The following is a 24,905-nucleotide window of genomic DNA, read 5'->3' on the forward strand; positions in this document are numbered from 1 at the left end:
GGGGCACAGAAGCTGCTGGCCACCAAGCCCCTCTCCAAAATGCTGCCAGTGGATGAGTATCTGCCCATCATGTACGACAAGCACCCCAAGTAAGGAGCAGGGGGTGCAGGAGGGTGCCGGCATGGCCATGCTGGGGAGGGAGTATGTGTTTCTTCTCCGCCGTCACCGTCCCACCCGATTCCCCCCCCCAGTGTTACTCATGCTGGAGGAAAACATCTGTAGCATGAGCTTATTCCCTGCCGGCCTCTGCCTGGCCACCGGCCGCTGGAAAATGGCCCCCTGCCAGTGCGGGGTGGGGGAACAGGGCTGGAGCTGAGGCTCAGTGTGGGCCCTGCACGGGGGTCTTGGCCCCATGGCAAGGAGGGAGCAGCCCCCTGTACCCTGGTGCTGGGGGACTGTATGGTCCCCTGCCCCTGGTTATGGGATTCAGGCACTTGAACTCCCCTCTCTGGGGTGGGTGTCACCGGTAAGGTTGTGTCTGGGGAGGGGGAGGCATTTTAGGGGGTGGGCGAGCACTGGTGTCTGGGTGTGCCGTGAGAGAGGGAGGTGAGAGAGCCAGGATGGAGAAACACAGGGGTCAGGCGTGTAAAAGGCAGCTGGAGGTGGATGGAGGGGCGGATTAGTGCTCTGGATATGCACCAGGAGCAGCTGGAAGTCCCATGCTTGCGGGGATAACAGCACCAGACAGCCCTGGCCCCGGGCCAGCTGGATGCTGTGCCAGAGGCCCCCTCCATGCCAGAGCCAGCCCTGTGCCACCAAGACTAGTGGGGAGAGATGGGTCCTGGCCCCTTTGCAGTCCCTCCACAATCCCTGTCCAGCCAAGGCTCTGCAGGCAGCAGTGGCACAGGGCAGCCACCTACTCAGCTACCTTCCCCAGCCCCACTGCCTGGTGTCCCTCCCCATTCCCTGCCCTCCATGGAGCCTTTCCGGGGTGGTCGGTATGGTTCTCCCAGTGCTTTTTCTTCTCTGTGCCTTGCTCTGTAAGCCAGTTTCTTCCCTCGGGTCTGTTCCACTCTCCCTAGCGAGGATTACAAGCGGCACTTCTCCCCCCGGGACTTGCTGGTGTTTTCAGCTCACCCGCTCCTGGTTTATCCCACCCACTACGCTGGGGACAGCAACTGGCTGAGTGACACTGAGACCTCCACCATCTGGGATGACGATGCCAAGAAGACGGACTGGGCTGGCTCGCAGAAGACCCTGCGGGACTCACGGGGCAGCGCCGGCCACCTCCGCTCCACTGGCCACGACGAGCTCTGATGGTGAGCAGGGCTGTGGGACCTGGGCACGGGGGACAGAGCATCTGAGGAGCATCTGTGAGCCCCATGTTCAGATGTGTCCTGCATGCCTGGTTTCTTCTTGTCGTGTGGCAGCAGCTCTCCCCATCAAAGCACTGGGAAAGAGATGGGACTGTCTATTCCAGGTGGGGAAAGGAATGGGGACACACATGTCCCATGTGGGGCTGCAGAGGACCAGGGAACCAGGTCTTGCTGCTTCCCAAACCCTCAAATGAGGAAGGGACAATGCTCCCCCTCCTGCTGCAAGTCACCTCAGCCGGGAGAGCTGGGAGTATCTCCCAGGGGAATGTTTCACCCCGGCACTACTTGCTGCCCCCAAAAGCAGGTCTCCCTGGGGCTGCATCTCTGTGCAGGCAGGTGAGAACCAGCAGTGGCTCAGCCCCGGGGCAGCACGGCCACAGTTAACGCTGGGTCAGACTTTCCCTGTCTGAGGTTGCTTGTCCTGGCAGCAGAGCCACCCCAGGAGCTGCCAGAAGACCGGGGGAGGCTGGAAAACAGCCCTCCCACCGCCTCGGCTGCAGGCGTGAACGCGTGGGGGCTGCTCCAGCCGTGACCGCTAATGTCTGTGTTGTGCCTCCCAGGGATGAGGGATCGTGACCCAGCTGGGAGCACCGCGGGCCTGATCCTGCCCATTCCTACTCGAGTGATGCAGTTGCCCTGGACAGACCCCCACAGGGTTCTTCGAATCTGACTGTTACAAATCCAACCTAAGGCAGGATTTGCCTCAGGAGAGCCTTTCCCTGCCAGGTGGAGTGACCAGCCAAGCACTGTCTCTGCTGAGCACACGTCTCCAGGACTGCCCCAAGTGATGCCAACTCTGCCACCAGCTTGGACTTTCGGGAGTGCTTTTCAGGCTGGAGGCTGGCTCCTGCAGTGGCACACGTGGCCTCCTGCCACTGACTGGGTTGTCCCTCGTGCCATGTCTGGGCTGAAGCCCAGGGAGGATTAAAGCAGACTGTGATTGAGCTGACGTGCTGGGTGCTGGCATTGCCCCATGTCCCCACGGCGTTATCCCATCAGGGTCACCTCGGAGCTGCAGGAACAAGGGTCTGGCAATTCCCTCAGCCAGGAATTGCTTTGGAAGTGAAATCCATAAGCGGGAAAGGGTGAGGAAGGGAGGGCAGGTTGGGAACACCTTTGTTTCCCTGCCTGTCCCCTGGTTGCAGGTAGCCTCAGTGCTCCGGGAGGAGCTCAGGAGCTGGGAATGGAGCAGAGGAAGGTCTGGTGCCAGCTGGAGCAGAAGATGGAAGTGGCAGTAGTGCTGCGGTGCACGTCACCCAGCAAGGGTCCTGGTGCTTGTTCCGGTGCCTGCTGGGACACAGGCGAGGAGCTGCCCGTGCTGGGGGTCTCAGTACTAGCGGGGTATGGAGCTGGGCAGGATGTGCCAGCAGAGCCCAGGGCTCTGGGACATGGCAGTGTTGGGTACACACTGCCTCTCAGACTGCCCTCCCCACCATGAGACTGCAACGGGTCTGGGAGGAGGAGCCAGAACTCCTGCAGCTGTTGGAAACTCCAGGGTTTTGGCTTCAAACCACTGAACTCAAAACACTGTGAGGCCAGCCCTGAAACTTGCTGCAGCTCAGTGGGATCAGCACGCTATGAGATTCTAGGTCGCTTGTGCTTGCCACAGTTTCTCAACAAAAGTGACTCTAGACCCTATGGAAGTTGCTCCCATTGCTCCCCACTTCCCATTGGAAGCATCCCTCTAGCGTGGGCTGTTGGAACAAGGGTGGGAACATGGATTTGAGCTGCAGTGCCAGGGACAACCCGAGCTCAGCAGGCGGCGTGTGGAAGAGAGGCAGGAGCAGGGCAGAGTTGGGGCAAAGATTTATTTAAATTCTGTGCCAAACTGCTGTGGAGCCATCGCAGTGATCTCAGTGGGACATGAGCCGCCCAGATCTGTGCTGGGACAGAGGGGGCTGTCCCAGAGCCTGGCAGGGCCAGCTCTGCTCCGCACCACGGTCCCTCTGGAGAGCCACAGTGCTCTGTCCATGGGCCACGCAGGTCCCCAGGGGTTCCTTTCAGCCCCTGTCTCCTGCAGGCACTCGGCTCTGGATGTGCTCCAGAAGGCAGGTCACTGCCTGGGCCAGGACCTGCTCCAGCTTCTCCTGCTCCTCGGTGCTGAATGGAGCCAGGACGTAGCTGGACACTGTCACTGCACCCTCTGGCCGCCCGATGCCGACCCGGAGCCGGGTCATATCCTGCAGAGGAAGAAGAAGAGCTGAGGGAACTGCCCCTCAAGGGCTGAGACAGAGCTGGGCAAGGGCACAATGCTGAGAGTGGGGCTGGGCAGCGAGGGAGCAGCTCCTCATGTTTTCCAGGTTGTTTTGAGTGCTTGCTCCAAGAAACATGATTTTGGAAGAGGCTTTTGCTGGGCTGTGTTGAGATCTCAGGCTCCTGCCAGGCCTGGCAGAGCTGCTCAAACTAATTGTTTCCATGTCCTCCACAGCAGCCAAACAGACATCAGCCCTCAGGGAAGGAGGGGAAGGAGAAAAAGGGAGAGAAGGAGCAGCAGCTTGTCAGAAAAATGGGAGTGGGGAGACAAGCCATGCATTGAGGTGAGGGCAGGATTGATCCCGTTCCACCGAGGCCCACTCACACTGGAGTGCAAAGCACTGATGCAGGACTGGACCCCGTTGTGTCCCCTTGGGAAAGAAGGAGAAAACCCATGGTTAGTTTGCAAGAGATCCCCCCCAAGTCTTGGGGTCTCCTGCTGCAGGGATATGGGGCTGTGGTCCCAGCCAGGAGTTGCAGTCTCCATGCCCTGCCTCTGCAGGAACATCCAGATCTGGGGGCTCAGAGCAGCCGGCTGGGGGGGACAAGGGAAGCAGGGCTGGGACAGCACGTTCTGTGTGTCTCAGTTCTCGCTGCAGCTGGTAAGTGTTTGTGTGACTGAGTGCTGGGGCCCAGCACCATCCCTGCCCATCCCACAGTGGAAGATTTCCTGGGTTAAATTTCTCCAGGCTAACCCACAAGCTGGCACCGGGCAGGCACAGCGCTATAAAAAGCCCATGTGGTGCAGCCGACGGGCTGAATCCAACCCACAGCTGCTTCCAGGAGGCTCCCTGCCCTCCCTGCCAGGGGAGGAACTGGGAGGCTGCCCAAACAGCCAGATGTTGCCTCTGCAATGGATTGATGCTGGGGCTGAAACACTACAAGGCTGGTGGGACAGGGCCAGGAACAGCCCATGTGCCTGTGAGGGCATGTTAAAGCCTCAAACCATCTCATACAGAGCTGGGGACACCCCATACCTTGCGCTGCCTCCCAGCTTGATCGCCACCTTGCCCAGGGCCTTGTCCAGGTCATCGTGAACCAGGTAAATGTCTTCTGGGCCAAGGTTGTAGATCTCAGCTTTAGAAACAGAAATACAACCCAAGGAATGAGGGGAAGACAGAGTCACCAGTCCCTGACCCTGCAGGGTGGGGCTGCAGTGACCCGTGCAGGGCAGGGGGGCAGCAGGGCTGTGACAGGGCCCGGTGACCAGCGGGGTGACCCAGCCGCTCACCGGCACTGGCGACGCTGAGCCCGTTGAGGTTCATGAACCTCCGCGGCTTGAGCAGCACCAGCTCCAGGCCGTGGGCCGTGGCCAGGGCCACGTCGGCGCAGCACCGCCTGTCCACTCGCCAGCCATCAGCCACTGCCAGCTGCCGGGCCAGCCTGTCCAGCACCACCATGCCCACGCTGTGCCGCGTCCCACACAGACCGTAGTTGCCCAGGCCGGCCACCTGCCCGACAGGCATCAACAGGGCTCTGATGGGCTGCCAAGAGCCCCTGCAAGGGCCTGATCCACCCCTTCAGCCCCGCTCCCCCCACAGCCCCCGCAGCTGGCTGGGTCCTCACTCAGCCCGACTCCCCCGGTTGCTCCCTCCACAGCCCCGACGCCCCTCGTTCGCCCCAAAGCCCGCTCCCAGCAGTGCCCCCCTCAAAACCCCGCTCACCATTCCACATCCCGCTCCCCATCGCAGCCTGCTCCCTTTCAAACCCCGTTCGGCCACCGGCCCTGACTCGCCCCCGGTGCTCCCCTCATCAGTTCCCGTCCCCCCCACTCTCCCAAAGCCCCGACCACCCTCCCGTTCCCCCCTCACACCCCCCCAGCCCCCGCGCCCCACCAATGGCGCGCGGCCTCCGCAAGTCCCCGCGAGCGCCCGCCGCGCGCCCCGCGAGCTGACTCCGCCGCCAGCATGCCCTTCCCGTCCCCTCCCCGTGTGACTCCCAGCCCAGCGCGCCGCTCAAACGACCGGCCCCGTCCCGCGCCGCCATCTTGGTTACGGCAGCCCGCGCCATCCTTGTTGAGGGCGGCGGGCGGTGGGGGGGCGGTGGCGCGACTGGGAGCGGGGCCCGGCGCTGGAATAAAGCTTAGAAGTCCCGCTGGTCGTGCTGGGGATTGGGTGTGGGTTTTCCGGGCCGCGGGAAACAGAAGGGGTGAAAGCCGGGCATGGTCACGTGGAGGGTCCTTGGGCCCCGGCCCGCCCGGTCCCGCGCTGCGGAGGCCCCCGACGGGCCTCACAGGAGCAGTGAGTGCCCAGGAAACTGGGCCTCCTGGTTTGTGTGTTCGTCCCCCGCCCGTGGGCGGCCCTTGGGGTACGGCTGGATGGGGGGACACATCACCCCTCGCCTTCCCCATTCCCCCTCCAGCCCTGGGTGGCTCCTGGCCCTGCCCAGCGGGGCAGAGCTTCCTTCCAGGGCACTGTGACTCCCCCAGCCCAGCAGCACATCCCTAGGCTGCACTTACTGCTCTTCTCCTCTCCACAGCTGGCAGAAAGGGATGGAATTCTCCTCCCGTGGCCAGCGGGAGGGAGTCATCTCCTGCTATTCAAAAGCCATCGACCTGGATCTGCGGCAGGTAAAAGGTCCCCAGAAGGCTCAGGATTCACCAGGCTGGGAGCTGGAGAAGGTGGGCAGCACCATTAAGGCTGGCTCTCACATGGGCACTGGGCTTCGGGATGCTGTTAACCTCTGACCCGAGGTTCTCCCTTGGGTTCCCCCTTGCTCTTGATCCAGGTCCTCAGCTGTGCCTGCCTGGACCACTTCAGCAGCAGGGAGAGATACTAGGAGCTGGGATTTACTGCTGGTGGATTGTCTCCCTTTCCTTATGGCCTGACCTGGGGGCATGGCTGGGAACAGCTGCTCTCTTCCGGGCTGTGTCTCCTGCCTGGCAGAGCTCAGTGCTTTTGGCTAATGATGCTGAAATCTTTGTGGCTGGGGTGGGCTGGACATGTGCCCTGTGTGTTTCCAATTGGCATGGAGAGCTCCAGACAATGCCTGGGGGTGGCAGCCAGCCCCCAGCTGCTTTCATTTAGCCGAGGTGCTGCTGCTGCAGAATCTCCCTTTGCCCAGGGGAGCTGCCAGCAGGTCACCAGCAGGATGGAGCTGAGCCAGGGTGTCCTGTGCACAGCCAGGTTGCAGTGGCACTGCATGAACAGGGGAAGCAGGACCGGGGAGGAGGTGAGCAGGTGGGCTGGCACAGCCAGGACTCACAGCCAGGTTGTGAGTGGGATCATTCCTGTCCCCTCCCTGGCAGGACCAGCAGGCAGAAAGGTGTCCACAGGTGGTCTCTGTGCCTAAGGAGGGTGGAGAGCACAAAGGGAGGATGCTGCTGCTACTGCTGTTCCTCCTCCCAGGGAAAGGCTGCTCTCTTTTTCCTAGTTACTCAACTGGAAACCATCAGCTCCATGCCACTACATCCCTTAAGTCCCATCACATCAGGCAGCTGTTCCCGTGCAACTGCACATCTTCCAGGTCCTTCCACACCAGCTGCAATTGGGAATTCAAGCAAAAGACCCCAGCCATTTATCTCATAAAAGATTTATTTTAAAATTAGAAATGCATAATATTTTTGGAAGAGGCAGAACATTTGGGTCCACCTGTGGGCCAGCTCCTGGGCAGCCTTTGGGTGGTGTCTAAAATCCCCAGGGCTCTGGGGCTGGAGCTGGAATGGTCCCAACTGCTGGCAGCTTGTTTCTGCATGGGGCCTGACCAGAGCATCTGGGAATTTTGCCTGCACCCATCCCTTGAGCAGGCTGTTCCTAGAGAGTGAATGATTCTAGTTCCTCTGACCTGTGAGGAAGTCATGCACAGAGGAGATCAAAACCTGGGCGAAGGCCAGGCTGTGCATCCCATGCTTGGCTGTTTGGAGCAGTAATCTCTGACTTGTCCCCAGGCCCCCTGCTGTGACACTCCCCAGAAGGTGAAAGGGTGTTGGCCCAGCCAAAGCCTGCCAAGGTCTAACCAGCAGGACATACAGGAGGCTTCACAGCTCATAGCACCAACTCTGCTGCAGAAATCATCACTGAGTAAAAGGAATTTTCAGAACTGTTAGTGGCACCATGGGCTCCCCTGGAGGTAGCATGAAATTTTTTGTGGGTGGTAAAACAAGCAAGAGGTCTTTTGTTGTTTTCCTGGTTTGCTGCAGGGAAATCCTTTGGTCCTGAGGGAAAAAAAAATGGATGAGGGGATAGTAGGGGAGCCTGGCTCTTGGGAGATCAGGTGTTGCCATCTCCCATATCACCCCCCTCAGTTGGTGGTGAAGCTGGTCCCTAACAGCACCTATTCACAGTGAAAGGAAGCTGGAAAAAACTTGGCTCTAAAACTTCCTTGAAAAGAAGACTTTGTTGAAGGTGTTCACAGGAGCCAGCACCAGCACTGTCACATTGTACCAAGGAGCTGAGGCACAGCCACGATTAAAAAGGTTTTAAAAAAAATGTTAATATGCTGTAAGAAATAAGTATTCTTCTGTGGGCTCAGAATCTTGATGTGCTGGGTATCAACAGCTGCCAGGAGAGGGGAGAGAGCTGTGGGTGGGTGCTGCTGACAGGCTGAGAAACCTCCCTGATGCTGCAGCCCCTCTCAGCATCTTCCCTGTGTTGTCACACATGCCTCGGGTGGTCCATCCATTCCATCCTCCCCTGGCTGAGAGTGAATCAGTAAAGTGCTTTAAATCACATAATTTGCACTTGGTCCCACAGCCACTGGAGAGAGTTCAGCAGGAGAGCACTTGTGGTGCCAGGAGGGACGTGCTGCTCCCAGCGTTCATCCCGCCAGCCCCGAGTGCTTTCCAGTTCCATACACATCCCCCATGGATCTGAGCGAGGCCCTCAACAGTGACTACAAGAAAAAACTGATCCGAGAGGCCACTGTTTTGCAGCCTGTTGATGAGAATAATTTCTCCTCTTCTGGGAAGTAGGGGATGCTGTTGGCCACCTCCTGGACAATGCCTGGACGTACTTCGAGGCCTTGCTGGATGAGTTCGCTGACCACACACTGCTTCACATGGTGGTGCTTCAGGGGGAGGAAAGGCACAACAAAATCAATGAGATGTTCGTTAATGATCCCAGATTTCCAGAATCCACCTGCAAAAGGGAAAGGAAGAGACAGGTTTTACCTTCAGAGTCTCTGCAGTCCCTGCAATTCAAAGAGCTGCTTTGTGTAAAGTCAAAATATTCTGCTGAAGAGGGATCTGCTCTGGTTTTGTACAAGGAGAGGGCTGAACCCATCAGCTGTCACCCCCTTTAGCCCCAAAAAGACTTGTTCTCCAGGAATGAGGGGATTTAGCTTGTCTAGTCAGAATTTAAGCTCTGTTCCCTGTGACAAGGGCAAAGCAAGGAGAACCAGGCAGGCAGTGGAGATTGATACATCTCAGTGCCATTACACAGGGAGCGTGCTGTGCTGTCTGCCGGCCCCCAGCTGCAAACACACCTTCCAAAGAACTTTGCTAAGCATGGCAACAGGTCTGCTGGCTCAGAAGGCCAGGCTATTCCTTCCCTTCGCCAGGAAACCTCGAGGGGATCGCAGTTCCCTTCCCTGAAAACCATGCCATCCCTTCCTGGCTGCCAGGGAGGTGACAGGCAGTGTGGGTGGCTGCCTGTGCCAGGCTCTGGCCCTGTGGGAAGGGCTCAGCTCCATGGACTCACTCTGAGGGTTTTCAAACACGGCCTTGGAGATGGCTGGCTCCAGGTCCTGCAGGCTGATCTCCTCCCGGTCCTTGCGGTCGCGCCACAGCGCCAGCGTCACCTCGTTGATCTGCTCCCCTCCTGCGTTGCTGCACAGCAATGAGACACTTACTCAGTGTGTACCTGGGAAAACGGTGTTTCAGGACAACCTGACACTTGCAGAGTCCAAGCCAGGATCTCCCAGCATGGCCCAAAATGACTCCTGTAGAGGCAGCGACATAACAGGGATAGGAGGGCTTTTTCACACTCTCCAGGTCTGTCTGTTCACGATGAAATAGAATCTCTTGGCATTTTTAGAGGCTCAAGGCTTGGAGAAGGAAAAGCAAACCAAGTGTGTGCCCTGGAGTAGATGTGACCTCTGCCCAGTGCTGGAAGGCCCCCCCTCACCTGATGAAGATGAAGATGGCTTTGCGGTAGTTGGTCCCGTACACGACCCACGAGGGGCCCAGGAATGGTATGATCACATCGATCAGCCCTGGGTGCATTTTGTCCATCTCATCAAAGAGGAAGGCTGAGCGTCCACAGTTTGTCAGGTTTCCTTGGATCCAGCGCTTCAGGCTTTCCTAGGAAAAGCACGTGCCAAGCTGTAAGGCAGTGAGATAACGAGGGAGGCTCGAGCTACCCCGGAGCAAAGGCTGAGGCCGGAGCTCACACGAAGCTGAAGGTGCTGGAAGCAGCATGTCCTTGCACAGCACCACCCACTCGGAGCAGGAACAGCCAGTGCTGGGGAGGCCCCTTTATTCTGGCTTTCACCCAGTGGCTGTTACAGCTTTATTATCCCATTGTAGGTCTTTTATTACAGATTTAAAGAAGGAGGCAGCACACTAAAGCAGGGCGTTCAGACTCCTACATCTCCCCACGTTCTTCTCTTTCACTGTGTATCTACACAGTTCCCAGCTTCTTGCCAGCTCCTGTCCTGGTACAGAAACATGTGCCTGTGCTGACCCAGAACAACTCTGGCTCTTTAGTAGGGCTGAAGGTACTTCCCAACCTACACAAAACCACTCCCATCCCCTGGGGACATGTGTAACTCCTCACTGAAACACGTCAGCCAGGATGGAATTTACCTTCCCAACAGCATTTCCTCTAAGGACACAATGCTACAAATAACTTCTCCAAACACCCAGAAAGCAAAGGTCCAGGTGCACTGATTCCCTGCACTGCTGAGGGTTTGGTATTTTGGTTTCTTCCTTTCCTCAGCTTTAAGAGACAGAGTGGCACCACGAAGAGCCTGGGGCTGCCGTTCAGGAGCTGTGTGCTCTGTGAGAAGGGGATTACAAGTCTAGTGAGACAGCAGGTTTTCACAGCCATCAGGCTGTTTGGAAAGCAAAGGGAGAATTTTAGTGCCTTTCATCTAAGCAAAGCACTTTTGTTTGTGCGTACAAAGGGCTGTGTAAATATTTAAGGAATGAGAACATGATCAGGGCAAGGACTGCTGTAGGGAAGACGAGAGTGATAGCTCAGTGCCAGACTATAACCCAGTTACTAGCTGATCCTTCAGCCAGTGTGTGGAGCCACTCACTCAGCTGTGTTTGAGAGGGTAAAACAAAGAGCTTTTATTCCTACTGCACTTCAGGAAACAGCTTGAATGCATATGTACTGAGGATCAAGATGGACATAACTGAAAACCCCCAGTCAAGCAGCACTGCTGAGAGATGTCTCTTACCTTGTACTGCTCTATCTGCTCGGCATGGGGGAAGTGCACGATGGGGGAGAAGTGGTGAACGTAGGGGCTCTGGAGCCCACCCTGGAAGAGGTAGCGGATGACCATGGAGCTCACGTAGGTTTTTCCTGTCCCAGTCGAGCCATGGAAGGACATCACCAGGGGTTTCACCGGATTCTGGTTCTCCAGGAACCCCCTCACCCCTTTCATCACCTCCTGCCTCACCAGGGGCTGTCCCACCAGGCTGGTGGCCAAGTCGAACTCCAGACCTGAAAGGAAGTGAAGCCAAGACTTAGAGAAGGCGGGGTGACATCGCTCTGGTCTCACCCTGTGGACCCGTCCCGTCCCTGGGGGCTCCCCACGCGCCCTGGCAGGCCGAGAGACCCCGCTCCAGGGACGGCCCCGGGAAGGATTCCCTGGAGCTGCCGGGAGCCCCTTTCCAGCCGCCTCCCGACCCTCCCCTCCCAGACCCCACATCTCCCGGGCCGCCGCCCCCACTGACGCGCAGGTCGGGCCTGAAGCCGCACTCGCAGTCCGCGAGATAGGCCGCAGCGCGCGCCCCAAGGTCCAGGTGGCGGCGGTCCGGGCGGCGCCGCCAGCAGGCGCCAGCAGCACCGGGACCGGGGCCGCTCCGGGGGCCATGGCGCCGCGGCCTCCGCACCCGCACGAACTACAGCTCCCGGCCGTGCCCGCGCGGCGGGCGGGGCCTGGACGGACGGAAGCCATTGGAAGGCGTGTAAGGGAAGGGGGCGTGGTTATGTGTCATGGGGCGTGGCCTGGCTCGCAGTGCCCCGCCCCCCGCCCTGGCAGGGTCGCTGTACCTCCCCTGGTTTTGGGGACCCGAGACCCCCTGGCGGAGAAGAACTTTCTGAAACTCAACAGGGGCAAATGCAGGGTCCTGCACGTGGGGAGGAACAAACCTGAGTGCTAGTACAGGTTGGGGGCTGACCTGCTGGAAATTAGCTCTGCAGAAAAGGCCCTGGTGGTCCTGGTGGACAACTGGCTGTCCATGAGCCAGAACTGTGTCCTTGTGGCCAAGAAGGCCAATGGAATCCTGGGCTGCATTAGGAAGAGCATTGCCAGCAGGTCAAGGAGGTGATCCTGCTCCTCTATTCAGTCCTAGAGGCTGTATCTGGAGTGCTGTGTTCAGTTCTGGGCTCCTCAGGACAAGAGAGACATGGAGCTCCTGCAACAGGTCCAGTAGAGGGGAAATGAGGATAACTGAGGGACTGGAGCAGGGAGGTTAGACTCGATGACCCACTGTGGTCCTTGCCAACCTGTCCCGTTCTGTGATTCTGTGACACCTGATGGGCTGTCTGGGGCCAGGTGGGGCTGGATTCAGCAGGGTGGTCCCCCCAGACAGCCCTTCCTGGGCTCTGCTCCCCCAGGGGGTTCGTCTAAAGGACACCCACAGGACAGGGAACTCCCTTGAGGAACAGCATAAAAGTTTATTATATGTAAGAAACAAACCCATGAGATATGTACACATATTTACAGGACAAAATGAATGAGCCTAATTATTTACAACATTCTTCATCCTTCACAAGTCTGTACATCGAGAAGTGATCGTGAAAACGTATTTACATGCGTGATCCAGCAGCCGTGGGTGAGACAGAGGGGGAAAAGAAATGGAACTGAAGGGTGAGGTGAGGGGCATTGTGTAGTCATGGACCTCAGCAGGGTTGGGTGGTGGAGACCAGTGCTGGCGTGCCCAGATGTTGTCCCCATCCTTCAGGGTAGCAATGTGGACCTCCTGCCCTGTTGTGTCCTGGGGAGGTGAGTGACAGATTCGAGGTGGCTGCTTTTCCTCCTCTTTGTCTCAGAATTGCTGCCCTGTGCCCCAGCACCTTTCTGGGCCATCTCTCCTCCTCCAAGTGCTGGGTCCCTGGTCCCATCCCATGCCCCACAGCTGCCAGAGGGGTGCAGGCTGGGAGCTGGGGGGTCTCCCAGGGCCTGGGGGGGGGTCACAGCTCGCTGAAGCGCACTGCTGGCTCCAGCTTGTGGGACAGGGCAGTGAGGACCTTGTCGAACTTCTCGTAGCGCTCGGCCTGGCTGCTCTCAGCCCCACGGCTGCCCCAGAGCAGCCGCAGCTGGAACTCGGTGCTGAAGATCTCCAGCAGCTCCGCTCTGCCCTGGAAACCTGCAGGGAGGGAGAGTCAGTTCCCCAGGATGGGATAGGGACCCCGTGCCCATGGGATGCTCCATCCTGGAGCTGCACACTGGGACTGTGGCAGAGAGAAAGGGGCTCTGCTGTCCCCACTGCTTACCCTGCAGCTTCACCTCAGCATTGGTGTGGTAGAGCCCACCGTGGTGGGCCACCATCCGTGCCGCCTCCAGGTGGGCCATGACCACCTCCACGCCGTTGTCGGTGGCCTCCCAGGGCTCGAGGCTGTCCGTGAGAGCCTTGTCCCGCTCCAGGAGAGTCACGAGGGGTATGATGTGGGGAAAGGTGGTGTTGGTCAGCGGCGGCCCTTCTGGGGAGAGAGGCACCCTTAGGACCCCGTGCGGCCCCGTGACCCTGCATCCCCCTCCCCATCTCCCTGTGGAGCACTCGTGTGGCCACACAGCCCTGCGGAGCCAGGCTGCCACTGCACTCCCAGGGGAGGCTTTAAGGCTCAGCTGGAGCACAGCAGCTGCTGTGCCTCTTCGATTTGTGCCAGGGGGCATCGCCTCTGTTGACACCAGCTCATCCCAGTCAGGCTTTCTGGCTGTGCTGGGAAGGGAACGCTGCTGCCCCTGCTTTTCCCAGGGCTGCAGTGGGGAGCAGGTTTGCAGACCCCAGAGCACTGGGCATTGGAGGGACATGGCTTTCATCTTCCCCGGCTGGCCACCCTCTCCCTGGGTTTGGCACTCACTGCCAGGCGAGTGCGAGGGTTTGGCTTGGCTGGTTTTATTTAGTTATGAAACACTTCCTTGGGCAGGAAGAGGCAAACAAGGCCAAATGGGCCCTGCTGGGTGCTGGGGCGGTTCAGCAGCCAGAGGGGAAGTGTCTGGCACTGTCTGGGACAGGGTCAGAGCTCTCAAACAGTGAGACTGTGCCCAGACAGAGTGGGAAGGAGCCGGCAAGCAAGAGAAGGGGAGTTGCTCCCATTACCTTTCCCTTCATTCAGGCTCTTCAGGAATGGCTTAAGCTTCTTCTCATAGAGGATTGCACCCTCCGTGTGCCGCTGCCGCAGCACCATCCAGGTCTGCTCCAGCCGGGCAATCTGAAAGGAGATGGGGCAGATGGAGGGTGCTGGGGGCAGTGCAGCCCCTGAGCACCAAGCTCTGGGCTCGCAGGGTGCTCCCAGGAGCACAGCCTGGCCCTGGAGCCATAGTCCCCAGCATTGCACACAACAGTGCCTGCTGCTCCCCAAAACAGCCTCCTCCACCAGCACTCACTGCCAAAGATGGCACATCCCTGGCACAGAGGCTGGGTTCAGGATTTCTCTCCCCTCCCTGTGCCCCCGGACAGCAGCTTCCCCGCGTCGCAGCGGCCTTGAAGATGAGATGCAGGGAGGGGGCAGCCGTTCCACCTCCTTTGTGCAGGCAGGAAGCAAGACTTCCCAGCTGGGCTCGATTTAAAATTGAATTTTAATCTCCTTTCATCTTCCAAAGGGAGCAGTGTGGCCCGGAGACGCGGCTGCCACAGCCTTGAGACTGATTTGTATTGTACCGGAGGGCAGATTCATTTCCTCCCAGGAACACAGCCCAGCACAAAACAAAAAGCCCAACCACCGAAAAACAATCGTATCCTGGTGGGACTGGGCTGTCTGCTCCACGGAGAGGATGGCTCTTCCCCTTCCCTGCTTACATCCCAGCGGATGCAGCCCCATGCCTACTACTCTGGGCATTTTCCCCCCTTCTCCCACCCCAATGGCTGTTGGATCCTGCAGGACAATAGGGGGGAGGTGTATACTCTTTGGGCGAAGGGGCTGAGCCCAGGCCATAGGGAGTAAAAGAGTGTGTTCTCATACCTGTGTCATTTCCAGGGCGTTCATCACAGCAGCAAAACTGAACATGTTGCCCATGGTGCTCTTCAGCTCGGCAGCCAGCTGGATGGTTTTGTGGAGCAGGGCCGCCCGCTCCTCCGTGCTGCCCGTGCAGCCCAGGATGTCCACGGCGATCATGATGGACATGGTGTGAAACCTGAGACAGAGAGCAGGGTCAGTGCAGGGTGGCTGGGGATGTCCCACCTCCACTCTCACCCCTGTGCCAGGCTGGGGACACTCCGGGGAGGGGGCTGGGCCATGCCCATCCAGTGGGATGGGGCAGCACGGTGGGCTCGTCCCCGCCGTGGCCGTACCGTTCCAGCAGGTCGAGGCGGAGCTGGTGGCCGTGGGGCAGGGTGAGCAGCTCCATGCCAGAGCTCACCCCCATGACCCGCTGCATCTCCACCGTCACACCCAATATCCGGGCGACCTGGCAAGGAAGGTGAGAGCTGATTAGACCTTTGTTAATTGGGGAGAGGCTGAAGCATCCTCAGGCAGCCTCTCACCCCAGTCCAGCCTCTGCCTGCTCTGGCCGGTACAGAATGGCAGAGCCCAGCAGGGGTGCTCCAATGCTTAGGGATGCTCTGATCCCTGCCAGCTCGGAGTGATCAGAGGGCAGCAGTGCCCACCCCTCCCGCCTGACCCTGGCCGTACCAGGCAGTCCACTTTGGTGATGTGTTTGGCCAGTGTCTTCACATCCACCTCTGCCAGCAGCTCTTTGACCTTCTTGAGCACGGCCATTTCCAGGGGTTTGTTCTCCAGGGGGATGAGCAGGGACTGGAAGGCAGCAGGGTTGAAGGAGGAAGTCGTTTCCATGGTGGGGGGCACAAAGCCCATGAAGTCCGGCTCTGCTTTCAGCCTCTGCCCTGCCTCTGCTTCCCCAGAACTGTTCTCCACAGTCCCTCTCTGTCCTTCCTCCACCTTTAGCCTCTCCACGTAGCTCTTTGTTGGCATCTGCTTGGTGTCATGAGCTGGCCGGTCTCTGCTGATGGGTGAGGTGGGGTGCAGTTGGCAGTAGTGCCCTGAGTCCGGGTCGCTGTAGCTGTTCACGGAGGGAGAGGGGGAGGCGCGGGCATACCCATGGCAGGGAGTCGAATGGGAGCTGTGGGCAGGGTCTGGCAGAGGTTTGCTGTTGTTCCCATGGCACAGTTGGGGCTCGCTGGACCTTCTTATGACTGGAGAGGTCGGGGTAATCCCAGCTGCTTGGCAGGCATGAGGCTTTAGCCGTGTAACTGTGTAGGGAGCAGAGGAGATACTTAGAGAACCTGAAGATGGGCACACACGTAAGGACCGGGGGTGCAGCAGCCCAGGGATGAGGAGCTCAGGGGAAAAAAGCCTTGCTGCCCAAATAGACTCAGCTGGTCCCAGGGCATGATGATGTGGCTGAGGACTGGCTGAGGTCCTGTCCTCAGCTCCAGCCTTCCATGGGGACACCTCTTTTTGCCATGCCAGACAGTTTCACTATCAGAGAATGACACAGGGGCTTGTTTTTATAGCCAGCTCCATCCCTAATATCCAGGTCCCTGCATCACACCCAGCCTGACCCACGTCCCCACTGTCCCCAGTGGGGTGGGGGGCAATGCCTACCTGTGCTGTAGGCAGGTGATGCTGGGTTCTCGGAGATGGGGGACATCGGAGAGTGCAGGTCTTGGATCTGGTCCACACTGACAGCACAGTTGCGAATGATGTCTCTGTGGTGGGGCAGGGACACACTGGGGAGGGGGGAGATAGGGAAGGTTAGTTCCTGCAAGCAGGACCTGGGTACGTACAGAGGGGTTGGGATAAGTGTTTGCTGCCCCATCATCTCCTTCCATGACTACCCATAATGAAATGAAACCCTAACAAGCTCAGCTGGAGCAATGAGCTGGCAGTTGCTGCAGCAGTTGGGAGCAGAAGGGGTCAGCACCCACATAAAGCAGAGACAGCCCTCCATGCAGGGAGCTTGGTCCTATGCAGCAGAGCAGAGTAGAGCAGAGGAGGAGGAGGGGAGAAGGATGCAACAGCACACCATGCAAAGGTATCTGGGATGAGATGAATTCAGTTCACTCTGCTCCAGGGTGCCATGGGCAAATGGCTCTGGCAAAGAAGTCAGGGGGGGTAGTTTTCTAGGGTTGTGCTGCAAGCTGGTGTCTAATGCTGGGTGTGTCACTCTATTTCTACCTGTCAGGATAATTAGGTGAACTGTTGCTCTGACCCTTAGAAGAGCTGGAAAGTGCCCAGAAACTAGAGTCAGGGAATTGCATAACAAACGAGTCCTGGGCTGGTGGGGCAGCAGTGATGGCCTGATGCAAACACTGTGTGTCAATGGTGCTGCAAAGGATGCTGTATCTGGGAGTGCTGAGCACAGGGAGGGTTGGAAGGAGATAGGGCAGGTAGTTCACTGCCCTGCCTGCTGTGGATGAGGGCTGGGCTGCTGTGATGTGTTTGGTCTTGAGCACTGGCCCTCTGCAGTGGGAGGAGGATGGGACAGCAGTGGCGGTGATAAGGGGTTTGGGGAAAATGTGAGTGATGAGGAAAGACTGATGGATCTGGGCTCTTCTTCTGGAAACACATATGCTCTCCTGGAAGTCTGAGTGTTTTCCTTTTCCCAGCCATAACAGTTGGTTGCCTGTTTTCTGCTGGCGCGTTCTCACCCTGCCCTTGGGCTGAGAAGGTCGGAGTGGTGAGAAAGCAGCTTGGCTTTAACAACAGGCTGTGTCCTGCTGGGGAGGCAGGAGGAGAGGGATCTCCCTTTGGCTGGTGTGTGGCCCTGCCTTCCCTGCAGGGCTCTGGGCATCCCAGGACTGCCAAAAGCAAGCCATACAGAGGAATTCTCCTTCTCCACCTCTGGAGAAGCCCAACTGTCCCTCGGTTAATGTGAGCAGCTCAGCCTTGTGGAGCATTGGCCTCCTCCTGCCCATCAGGCTTTCAGCTTTGCTTGGTAACTCCTTGCAAATGCTGAATGGAAAGGGCTCTGAAACTAAAAGGGCTGTTCAAAAACAAACAACAAATGATCTCTTGATGGCTGGGACTGACTCTCCTCTCACATTTGCCTGGGAAAGCTTGGCTCTGTGGCTCTAACAAGCCCTGACATGCTGGTAATCCTGGACTGGGTGACTGTAAAACACTCTCTGGCTTCTGGCCTGCAATGCTAAAGTCGTGTGTGCTGTGGTAGCTCAGTGTGGTTGGCAGCCAGCCTAGGAGAAAAGCTCAGTTCCAGCTGAGTACTGGTTCTTTCTCCCATGCCTCTGCTGATCTCTCTCTTCCATCCCTGATCCCAAACCCCTGCCCTGCACCCGAGGAGCAAGGACTGAGCACGGCCCTCCCTCTTTCCTGGGGTTGATCCTCTGCTCAGCTGAGCTGGGACGAGGCTGTTTGCTCACCTGGTCGGGCACCCCTCAGCCCTGGTGATCTTGTCTGCGGTCAGGCCGTCTGTCATGGTGATGCTCCTCCTCTTGATGTGCCCCCCTTTCTGAGTGGAGGGGCTGTGGGCCCCCCCATGCTTCCCGTTGGCCAGCCCATAGCTGGCTTCCAGGTAGCGCAGGGGGAAGGTGCGGTTGATGGGGCAGTAGACGATGGCTCCGCTCTGCTCGGAGATGGCCTTGCGGTTGCCCACGTAGAAGCGGACGAGGGCGGGCACGTTGTCAAAGCTCTCCTGCTCAAAGAGGTACTGGACACGGGTATGGCCGTCGCTGGACTTGACCGTCACCTTGTTGATCTTGAAGTGGAGGGGCTCGTTGCGCCAGCGGCACGTCAGCACGTAGTCACCCAGGCTGGTGAGGGAGTCGCGGATGAGGAAGTCGCCGTTCCTCTGCACGAGGCTCTCGGACACCTGGCAGGGGACAGGGCAGGAGCTCAGCCACAGCCACGCTGTATCAACCTGGGAGCATGGGTGGATGCTCCACTGGGGTGTTATTTGGGGCACTGGTTGTTCCCCTCGGCCTCCGAGCTGTGGGAGGGCGTTTCCCGTGGCAAAAACAAGCAGCTCAGGGGGACAGGCTGGTGGTTCTGTGTGGTCTTGGGGTGCTCTTCCACAACATTTCAAGCAAAGGGTGCCCAAAGCCACCCACCTTCCCCTTCTCACCTCCCGGGGGATGCGGCCGTGGTACCAGGCATGGCTGCGCAGGTCGGTGCTGCTCAGCTTAAGCTCCTCTTCCAGCTCCTTGTGAAGCTTCTCTGGTGATGAGTCGAGGATGTATTTCTCCTTGGAGAACTGTACAGGGGAAGAGAGAGTGTCAGCTGTGCAGTGCTGCAGGGCCTGGGGAGAGAAGGGCTGGCAGGATCCCCATGTGGGGACTGTGGCACCTGCCAGGAACAGACCTGTCCCCAAGGGGCAGGTAACTCAGAGCTGTATGTGAGGATCACTGCTTGTGCCCAAGGACGTGGGTAATGTGCCTGTTGACAGCCAGGTCCTGTCACCAGGAGCACTTGGATGGTCTCCTGGTGGTATGTCCCCATGGTGCCTGGCCACGCTGTGCCCTGTGTGCTGCCCCTCTGCCCCAGCTCGGAGCTGAGTGTGGCTGGGCAGGAGAAAACCTGCCCCAGCTTCCCCTTAAACACCTCCAGGGCTGAATTGCCCTAGGAAGCACTCCTCCGGGAGGAAACCTGCATTATTCCTCCTCCTTGAAACATCCAGAGTGTTTCCCCTTCCAAAGGGTTAACTCGCTGTGTTTAGCCTGATGGTGGCATGAATAGTAATGACAAATGTAAAGGGAACCTTCTGCATTGAAATGAGCTTTTACCCGGCACTGGTGCACCTGAGCCTGGAGGATGCAATTTGCCCCCTCCCTTCCTCCAGAGAGATAAGGGATGTCGGTCATGTCTCCATTGGCTGGAACCTGCCTCTCTCCCTGCCTGCAGCTTGGCCAGTGTTCCCAGAGGGCAGTGAGGATGCCTGGCTGTGGAGCTGTGGATGTTCGGGGAGGTGAGCACAGGCTCGGGGGTCCCGTGTGCTCCACATGTGAGGCTCAGCGGCTTTGGGATGAGTCCTGCTGTGGTGCCAACAGTGCTGCATGATGGAGCAGTGCCTGTGAGCCAAGACTCCTGGATTCCCTCCATATCCCAGGTGTGTGCTGTCCTGAGGTGGGGATGCGTGTGCCACTGCCACAGACTAGGGAGCTTGGATGAGGCTGTTGGGGTGTCCTGGTCCAGTGTTCCCATGAGTGAGGGTGGCTCAGTGGCTGGCTCACCTTCGGTGGCAGTGCCAGTGTGGGGAGGCACCGAGGGCTGGCCCAGCTCCTTGGTGCCTGTTAGGGCAGGATGCTGGTGGTGTTTTGGAGGACAGGCACAGGCTTGAAGCCCTGCTGACACTGCTCTGGCACTGCCAGAGGAGCAGACTGGCACTCATGGCTGGCCTTGTGTGGTAGCTGTTTCCTGAGAGTACTGGGGGCTGCAGCCCCGTGCCAAGGCACCATGGACCTGCCTCAGAGCTGACCCCTTTACCCAGCACCTCATCCTCTGTGTCCCATATCAATTCCCTCTGCTCCTCTAGTGGTTGTGAATAAGGGAAAGTGTTGAGCATTGTGCTGCTCTCCTGCCTCGTACCCACTGCTCCAGAAGCGCTCCTGGGACCCCACAGGGTCCCTCAGCAGGACCCTGACTCCAGATCTCTCCTTCTCTAAGGAATATATTCCACCACCTTGGTAGTTGCATTCATCAGCCAAAGTAGGCAGAGATCTTGTCCTGGTGACCCTGTTTCAGCCTGGGGAGAGGGAAGGAGGTAGTGGCAAAGGGCCTGTGTGATGGACTGTGCTCTCCAGGGCTTGCCCTCACCAGCCTGGACCTGCCCTTATTCCTCCCTTCCCAACTCCCAGCTGAAGTCAAATGGTGCTGGGAGAGTGGAAGCAGCCTCTGAAAACTGTGGATAGAACTCAAGACTTGCTCATCCAACCATGTTTGCTCTCTCCATGAGTGTCCTGTTGGCTGGAGCTGCAGGGACACATGGATTGTCCCCTCCTGACCGAGGGCTGCAGGGCATTGAGCAATCTCTGCTGCTCTGGGCCCTCCTGGAGACAAAGCCACCCCGTGCTGCTGAGCCCTATTAAAAATAAATGGTAGCCGGCGGATGCTGCTGGGGTCCGGCTGCCTCCTGGGGGGCCCAGGCCCAGCAGATGCTGTTTCCATGACAACAAATCCATTGCCACCGAGCAGACCTGGCTCAGCCAAGGGGTGGTGGGGGACCCTTGGCTGCAGCACCCTCCCTGTGACAGGGCTCACCCCAAAATCTGGGGCAGGGAGGGGCCCCCCAGGGCACCTCTCCTGTCTGTGCAGGCAAAAGCCATCAGAGCTGAGCTGGGAGCAGTTTGGAGACAGCTCTCCCCCCACCATCCCTGGAGCAGGGATTAGTGCCTGTGCTGCTCAGCATTGTACATCAGAGTTTTCCCCCAAATCCTCCCCATGCAAATGTGCAGGATAACAAACACAAGCCCAGCCGAGCAGTGTCCGGCATCTCCAAGCCCAGATTTGGGCAGCAGCCGGCTGGCATCCATGCCAGGAGCCATGAGCTAAGCTAGCAGGAGAGAACAGGAGGTTTTTGAGAGGCAAGAGAGGTTTTGCATCTTGCAGACAGGGGAGGGTGCCCACCTGTGAGCAGAAGGTGCCAGGAGTCACCTTCTCCAGCTATGTGGAGTGCGCTGTCCCTTCAGCTCCTCCTCTGGGCAGTGAGATCCCATCTGATCTGCACAGCCACCAAAAAGCCATTGCTTGGAGCGACTGTGAGTCTACGATGCCAGGGGAGACAGCACAAGAGCGATCACAGGGAGCCCTTTTCCTTGGTGTGACATGACTCTGGGGACTGCTCCTCCTTGCGAGTCTCTTGCACTGTTACCTTCCAACATGCTGCCAAAACCACCTGGCTGCTCCCCTTTCCGTGCGGGAACGGGGCTCACCACAAGCCCTTGATGCACAAAGCCCGTGTGCTGTAGAGGGACGTGCTTCCTCCGGCCCCCCGAGCCCTTCAGCAGTGCTCGGCTTCCCTCTGCTCCATCGGCAGCGTGTCTCAGAGGAGCCTGGCCGGTGGCTGCCAGCTGGCCGGGTGCCGAGGCACTGGCAAGGCACGGCACGGCATGGCAAGGCAGCACAGGCCGGCTGGGCGCTGTCAGGAGCGTGTAAGCGGATGTCTGAGCGCCGCGCTGAAAAGGCACCGCTTGGCGCTCCCGGCCGTGCCAAGAGGACGTCTAAAGATGCCTCATGGACCAGTGTGAGGTCTTGCACACAACTGGGTTGGGGTGGGGAAAAGCCCTGACTTCTGTCAGCACCTGGTTGGGGTGTGTGGTGCTGGGCTCCTGCATGGAGGGCCCCCAAGGCCTCTTCCAGCTGAGCAGGAAGGAACGGGGATTAAAGCGGTTCTCCAAACCAGCTGCACCAGACGAACCAGCTCAGGAGCTGCCAGAGATGATGCCAAGCTCTGCTGGAGGAATCCCAACCAGCAGCCAAGCTGAATTGGTTGGAGAAAGGACAGTGCTGCAATGGGCTGTTTCACAGTCCTGGGACTCCTCTGAAGCTGCCATGCAGTGGGACAGCCACCATGAGGAGGCAATTCCTGAGGCTCTCCATCCCTGCCCGCTTCTCTGACTCTCCCTTTCTGCTTTCTTGAGGGAGGAAGCACCTCTAGTCCCAGCTGAGTGGCAAGGACTGGAACTGGCAGTGGAAGGGCAAGAGCTGTAGGGATAGAGGCTGCTGATGGCTGTAGTACATGTGAAACAGCAGCGGCCGTTGCTCTGCCTGCTGTAAGGAGGGCTTCAGAGGCTGGCATATGGCTTTCTCTCCTTGCAGAGGTAATCTTATGAAACCGGAGTGATTTCCATTTGCTTTCCTGCTCTCCCCTCCCAGATCTGGAGGAGTTGCAGATGAGGATGAAGTCAGCTTGGAGAGCAAGGTGTACTCACACCCCACCCCGATCTTCTGCTGATAACATCTGAATAACCCCAAGGCACTGAGCACATCTGTTCTCCCTCCTGCTCTCCTGCTGCCTGCCCTGTGCTGGGACCCTTGCTAGGGAAACCCCAGCCCTTTCTGGAGTTCTCCACCCCTGTTTTGGCTGCTGGAGTAGATATGGGGCCTGGGAAGCAGAACTGGGAGGAAATGGAGTAACAAGCCATTGGGAACAGGTGTATGGGGAAAGCCACAGAATTGTGTGAGGGGTCTTCTCTGCTCCCTCCACTCCTGGTAATGGGCTACTTCACTGAAGTATTTTAGAGCAAACATCCTTGCTGAGGGATAGACAGTATCACAGTAAACCCAAGAGCCAGTCTGTGTGCCTGCCTGGTGCAGGACTGCTGTGCTCACCGGTCCAGCTGCCATGTACCACCCAAGAATGGTTACTCCACCCCACACAACCACAAGAAAATCCCCCCACAAACCACCCTCAGGCTGCGATGGGCTCACTCTCAGTCTGCATGCCCTGCCGTGAGCCAGTATGTCCTGCTGATCTTGATATCCATGTGGAAAAGAAATCACTTGTTCCTGTCCTCTCTTGCAATGGCTCTAAGCATCTAAATGGCCTCTGAGAAGGTACCAGCCTATCTGCACACCCTATGGGTGACTGAAGGCATCTCTTGGCTATCTCCTATCACATCTCCATTAGTCCCCACTGGAGGCAGACCTTAGCTCAAGATCTTTGTCCTGGAGTGCACAGTCCTTCCTAGGACTGGTCCTGGCTACCCTCAAGGTCTCCTCTGCCCTTGTCTATGCTCCTTTGTGGCAGCTCTGGAGCAATTCTATGTGGCTGGCAGGGGTGGGGTGCAGCTGGGGTTGATGGCCAGCAACATCTGGGTGCTCTGAGGTGAGACCAGAGCCCCAGGTTGTGTGGTGGGGTGGCAGAGTGTGCTGCTAGTGCTGCCCCAGGGGAGCAAGTCTCCAGTGCAGTGATGGGGGGGTGTGTATATACACATTTCCATCCATCTATATATTACTTATCTCACTCCAAGACGGCGGCAGCGGCTGCTGCTGCATCCCTTTTCGGAGCTGCTATTGGCCAGAAATGATGTCAGTGCTTCCCAGGCTGGGTGCACCGCCATTGGCGGTGAGCGGGGATGCGGCTGTCAGCTGGAAGCGCTCCAGTCATTCATGGGGACTTCAGTGTGTGTTTGCTGGGCACGCTTGGACACAAATAGGTGGTGAAAGATCTGGCAGAGCCAGGTGAGCACTTAAGGCTTCACTTTTAACTCTTTCTGGGGTCGGGATGGAGTGCCCTCCATCCCCTCTCGCATCTCTCTGTGAGAGCCAGACCTGTCTCTCCCTTGTTCTGGCAGCAGCTCTCTGAAAGCACCCCATCACCCCCTGCAATGTGCAGCCCAAGGGCATGTCCCCGTGTTGCTCAGTGGCCTTTGGACAACTGGGAAAAGCTCTTCTGCTTTTCCCTCTTCACCCCCACTAGCAATCAAAATCCCTGGCTTTGCGCTGAGATCAGCCGCAATCATGACAAGACTTGAAATGCTGCTTCTGGGCTCCGTCTTACCCAGCATAATCTCTACAGCTCGGCACCTACCTCGCTCAGCAGGAGTACTGAATAAGACTGCCAGCTCTCTTGGCTGCTGGCTCCCTTCTAACTTGCAGTATACCACAGCTTGTGCTTCAGATCTGAGCCTGCTTGGCTCCTGCAGTCCTTAACACCTTTGCTCTCTAACTCAGTAAATGAGGGAACCAATTCCCAGTGCCATGCTCCTCTGGTGTGAACACCAGTGTCCAAAAATAGGACACCTACACTTGTGCCCAGACAGTGGCGGTGCTGGAAGCACCACAGGACAGGTGACAGATGGATCCCAGCTTTCTCCCACCAGTCAGACCTGTGCAGTGCAGCGCATAGATGGAGACCTGGGCCAAGAAGCTGCGTGTTCATCTGAGCTCAGTCTCCCCTCTGTGCTCAGAGACGCTCCAAGCACATGCCACCTTTTGGGAGATGCTAAACGAGGTTTAGCACCATGAGGTCTGCCGCAGGCGAGGGCTCCTTCCAGAGACTTTGCCGCCTGTCAAAGCGCAGGTCTGGGGGGGATGCGGCCACTCTGGCTGCGTGGCCCTGGCTGCAGAGGGGGCTGATCTGCTCCGCGAC

General features: G+C 58.2%; 4 protein-coding genes across 5 annotated transcripts in view; 1 reads left to right on the plus strand and 3 right to left on the minus strand.

The window, feature by feature from the left end:
* Window positions 1-6: 6 nt before the first annotated feature.
* On the plus strand, window positions 7-2,265 carry CERCAM (cerebral endothelial cell adhesion molecule). The gene is made up of 3 exons (XM_029960541.1): window positions 7-89; window positions 1,023-1,259; window positions 1,877-2,265. Exons 1-2 carry the CDS (start codon window positions 40-42, stop codon window positions 1,255-1,257), a joined length of 285 nt encoding a protein of 94 aa, XP_029816401.1. The 5' UTR covers window positions 7-39; the 3' UTR covers window positions 1,258-1,259; window positions 1,877-2,265.
* Window positions 2,266-3,110: 845 nt separating this feature from the next.
* On the minus strand, window positions 3,111-5,101 carry PTRH1 (peptidyl-tRNA hydrolase 1 homolog). The gene is made up of 4 exons (XM_018074423.3): window positions 4,801-5,101; window positions 4,547-4,646; window positions 3,895-3,940; window positions 3,111-3,496 (listed from the first exon to the last, which is right to left on the minus strand). Exons 1-4 carry the CDS (start codon window positions 5,033-5,035, stop codon window positions 3,317-3,319), a joined length of 561 nt encoding a protein of 186 aa, XP_017929912.2. The 5' UTR covers window positions 5,036-5,101; the 3' UTR covers window positions 3,111-3,316.
* Window positions 5,102-7,084: 1,983 nt separating this feature from the next.
* On the minus strand, window positions 7,085-11,549 carry TOR2A (torsin family 2 member A). Its single transcript, XM_029960585.1, is given in 6 exon segments — window positions 7,085-8,644; window positions 9,206-9,333; window positions 9,632-9,807; window positions 10,911-11,177; window positions 11,410-11,453; window positions 11,456-11,549. Coding segments are annotated over 6 exon segments (954 nt in total). The 3' UTR covers window positions 7,085-8,399.
* Window positions 11,550-12,331: 782 nt separating this feature from the next.
* Window positions 12,332-24,905, minus strand: part of SH2D3C (SH2 domain containing 3C) — a 20,559-nt gene continuing 7,985 nt past the window's right edge. The window contains exons 3-11 of one of the 2 annotated variants that reach the window (XM_018074157.2): window positions 18,942-19,070; window positions 18,241-18,689; window positions 16,466-16,590; window positions 15,533-16,110; window positions 15,193-15,308; window positions 14,864-15,035; window positions 14,002-14,113; window positions 13,175-13,378; window positions 12,332-13,047 (exon numbers count right to left, since the gene is read on the minus strand). In XM_018074157.2, coding sequence (XP_017929646.1) covers window positions 12,872-13,047; window positions 13,175-13,378; window positions 14,002-14,113; window positions 14,864-15,035; window positions 15,193-15,308; window positions 15,533-16,110; window positions 16,466-16,590; window positions 18,241-18,689; window positions 18,942-19,070 — 2,061 coding nt within the window. In that variant the 3' untranslated portion in view covers window positions 12,332-12,871. Of the gene's footprint in view, window positions 13,048-13,174; window positions 13,382-14,001; window positions 14,114-14,863; window positions 15,036-15,192; window positions 15,309-15,532; window positions 16,111-16,465; window positions 16,591-18,240; window positions 18,690-18,941; window positions 19,071-24,905 lie in introns of both variants that reach the window. The other variant, XM_018074156.2, reaches the window with a different exon arrangement.

Source organism: Manacus vitellinus, unplaced genomic scaffold, assembly GCF_001715985.3.
Source record: "Manacus vitellinus isolate BGI_N305 unplaced genomic scaffold, ASM171598v3 scaffold_27_pilon, whole genome shotgun sequence".
Taxonomy (NCBI): Eukaryota; Metazoa; Chordata; class Aves; order Passeriformes; family Pipridae; genus Manacus; species Manacus vitellinus.

Bases quoted from the DNA above. Each gene is read 5' to 3' on its own strand.
- CERCAM (XM_029960541.1), top strand. From the start codon at position 40: ATGCTGCCAGTGGATGAGTATCTGCCCATCATGTACGACAAGCACCCC. The intron at 90-1,022 runs GTAAGGAGCAGG...CACTCTCCCTAG, and splicing joins ATGTACGACAAGCACCCCAA to CGAGGATTACAAGCGGCACT.
- PTRH1 (XM_018074423.3), bottom strand. From the start codon at position 5,035: ATGCCTGTCGGGCAGGTGGCCGGCCTGGGCAACTACGGTCTGTGTGGG. The intron at 3,941-4,546 runs GTATGGGGTGTC...TTCTTTCCCAAG, and splicing joins AAGCTGGGAGGCAGCGCAAG to GGGACACAACGGGGTCCAGT. The intron at 3,497-3,894 runs GTGAGTGGGCCT...CTTCCTCTGCAG, and splicing joins TCAGTGCTTTGCACTCCAGT to GATATGACCCGGCTCCGGGT.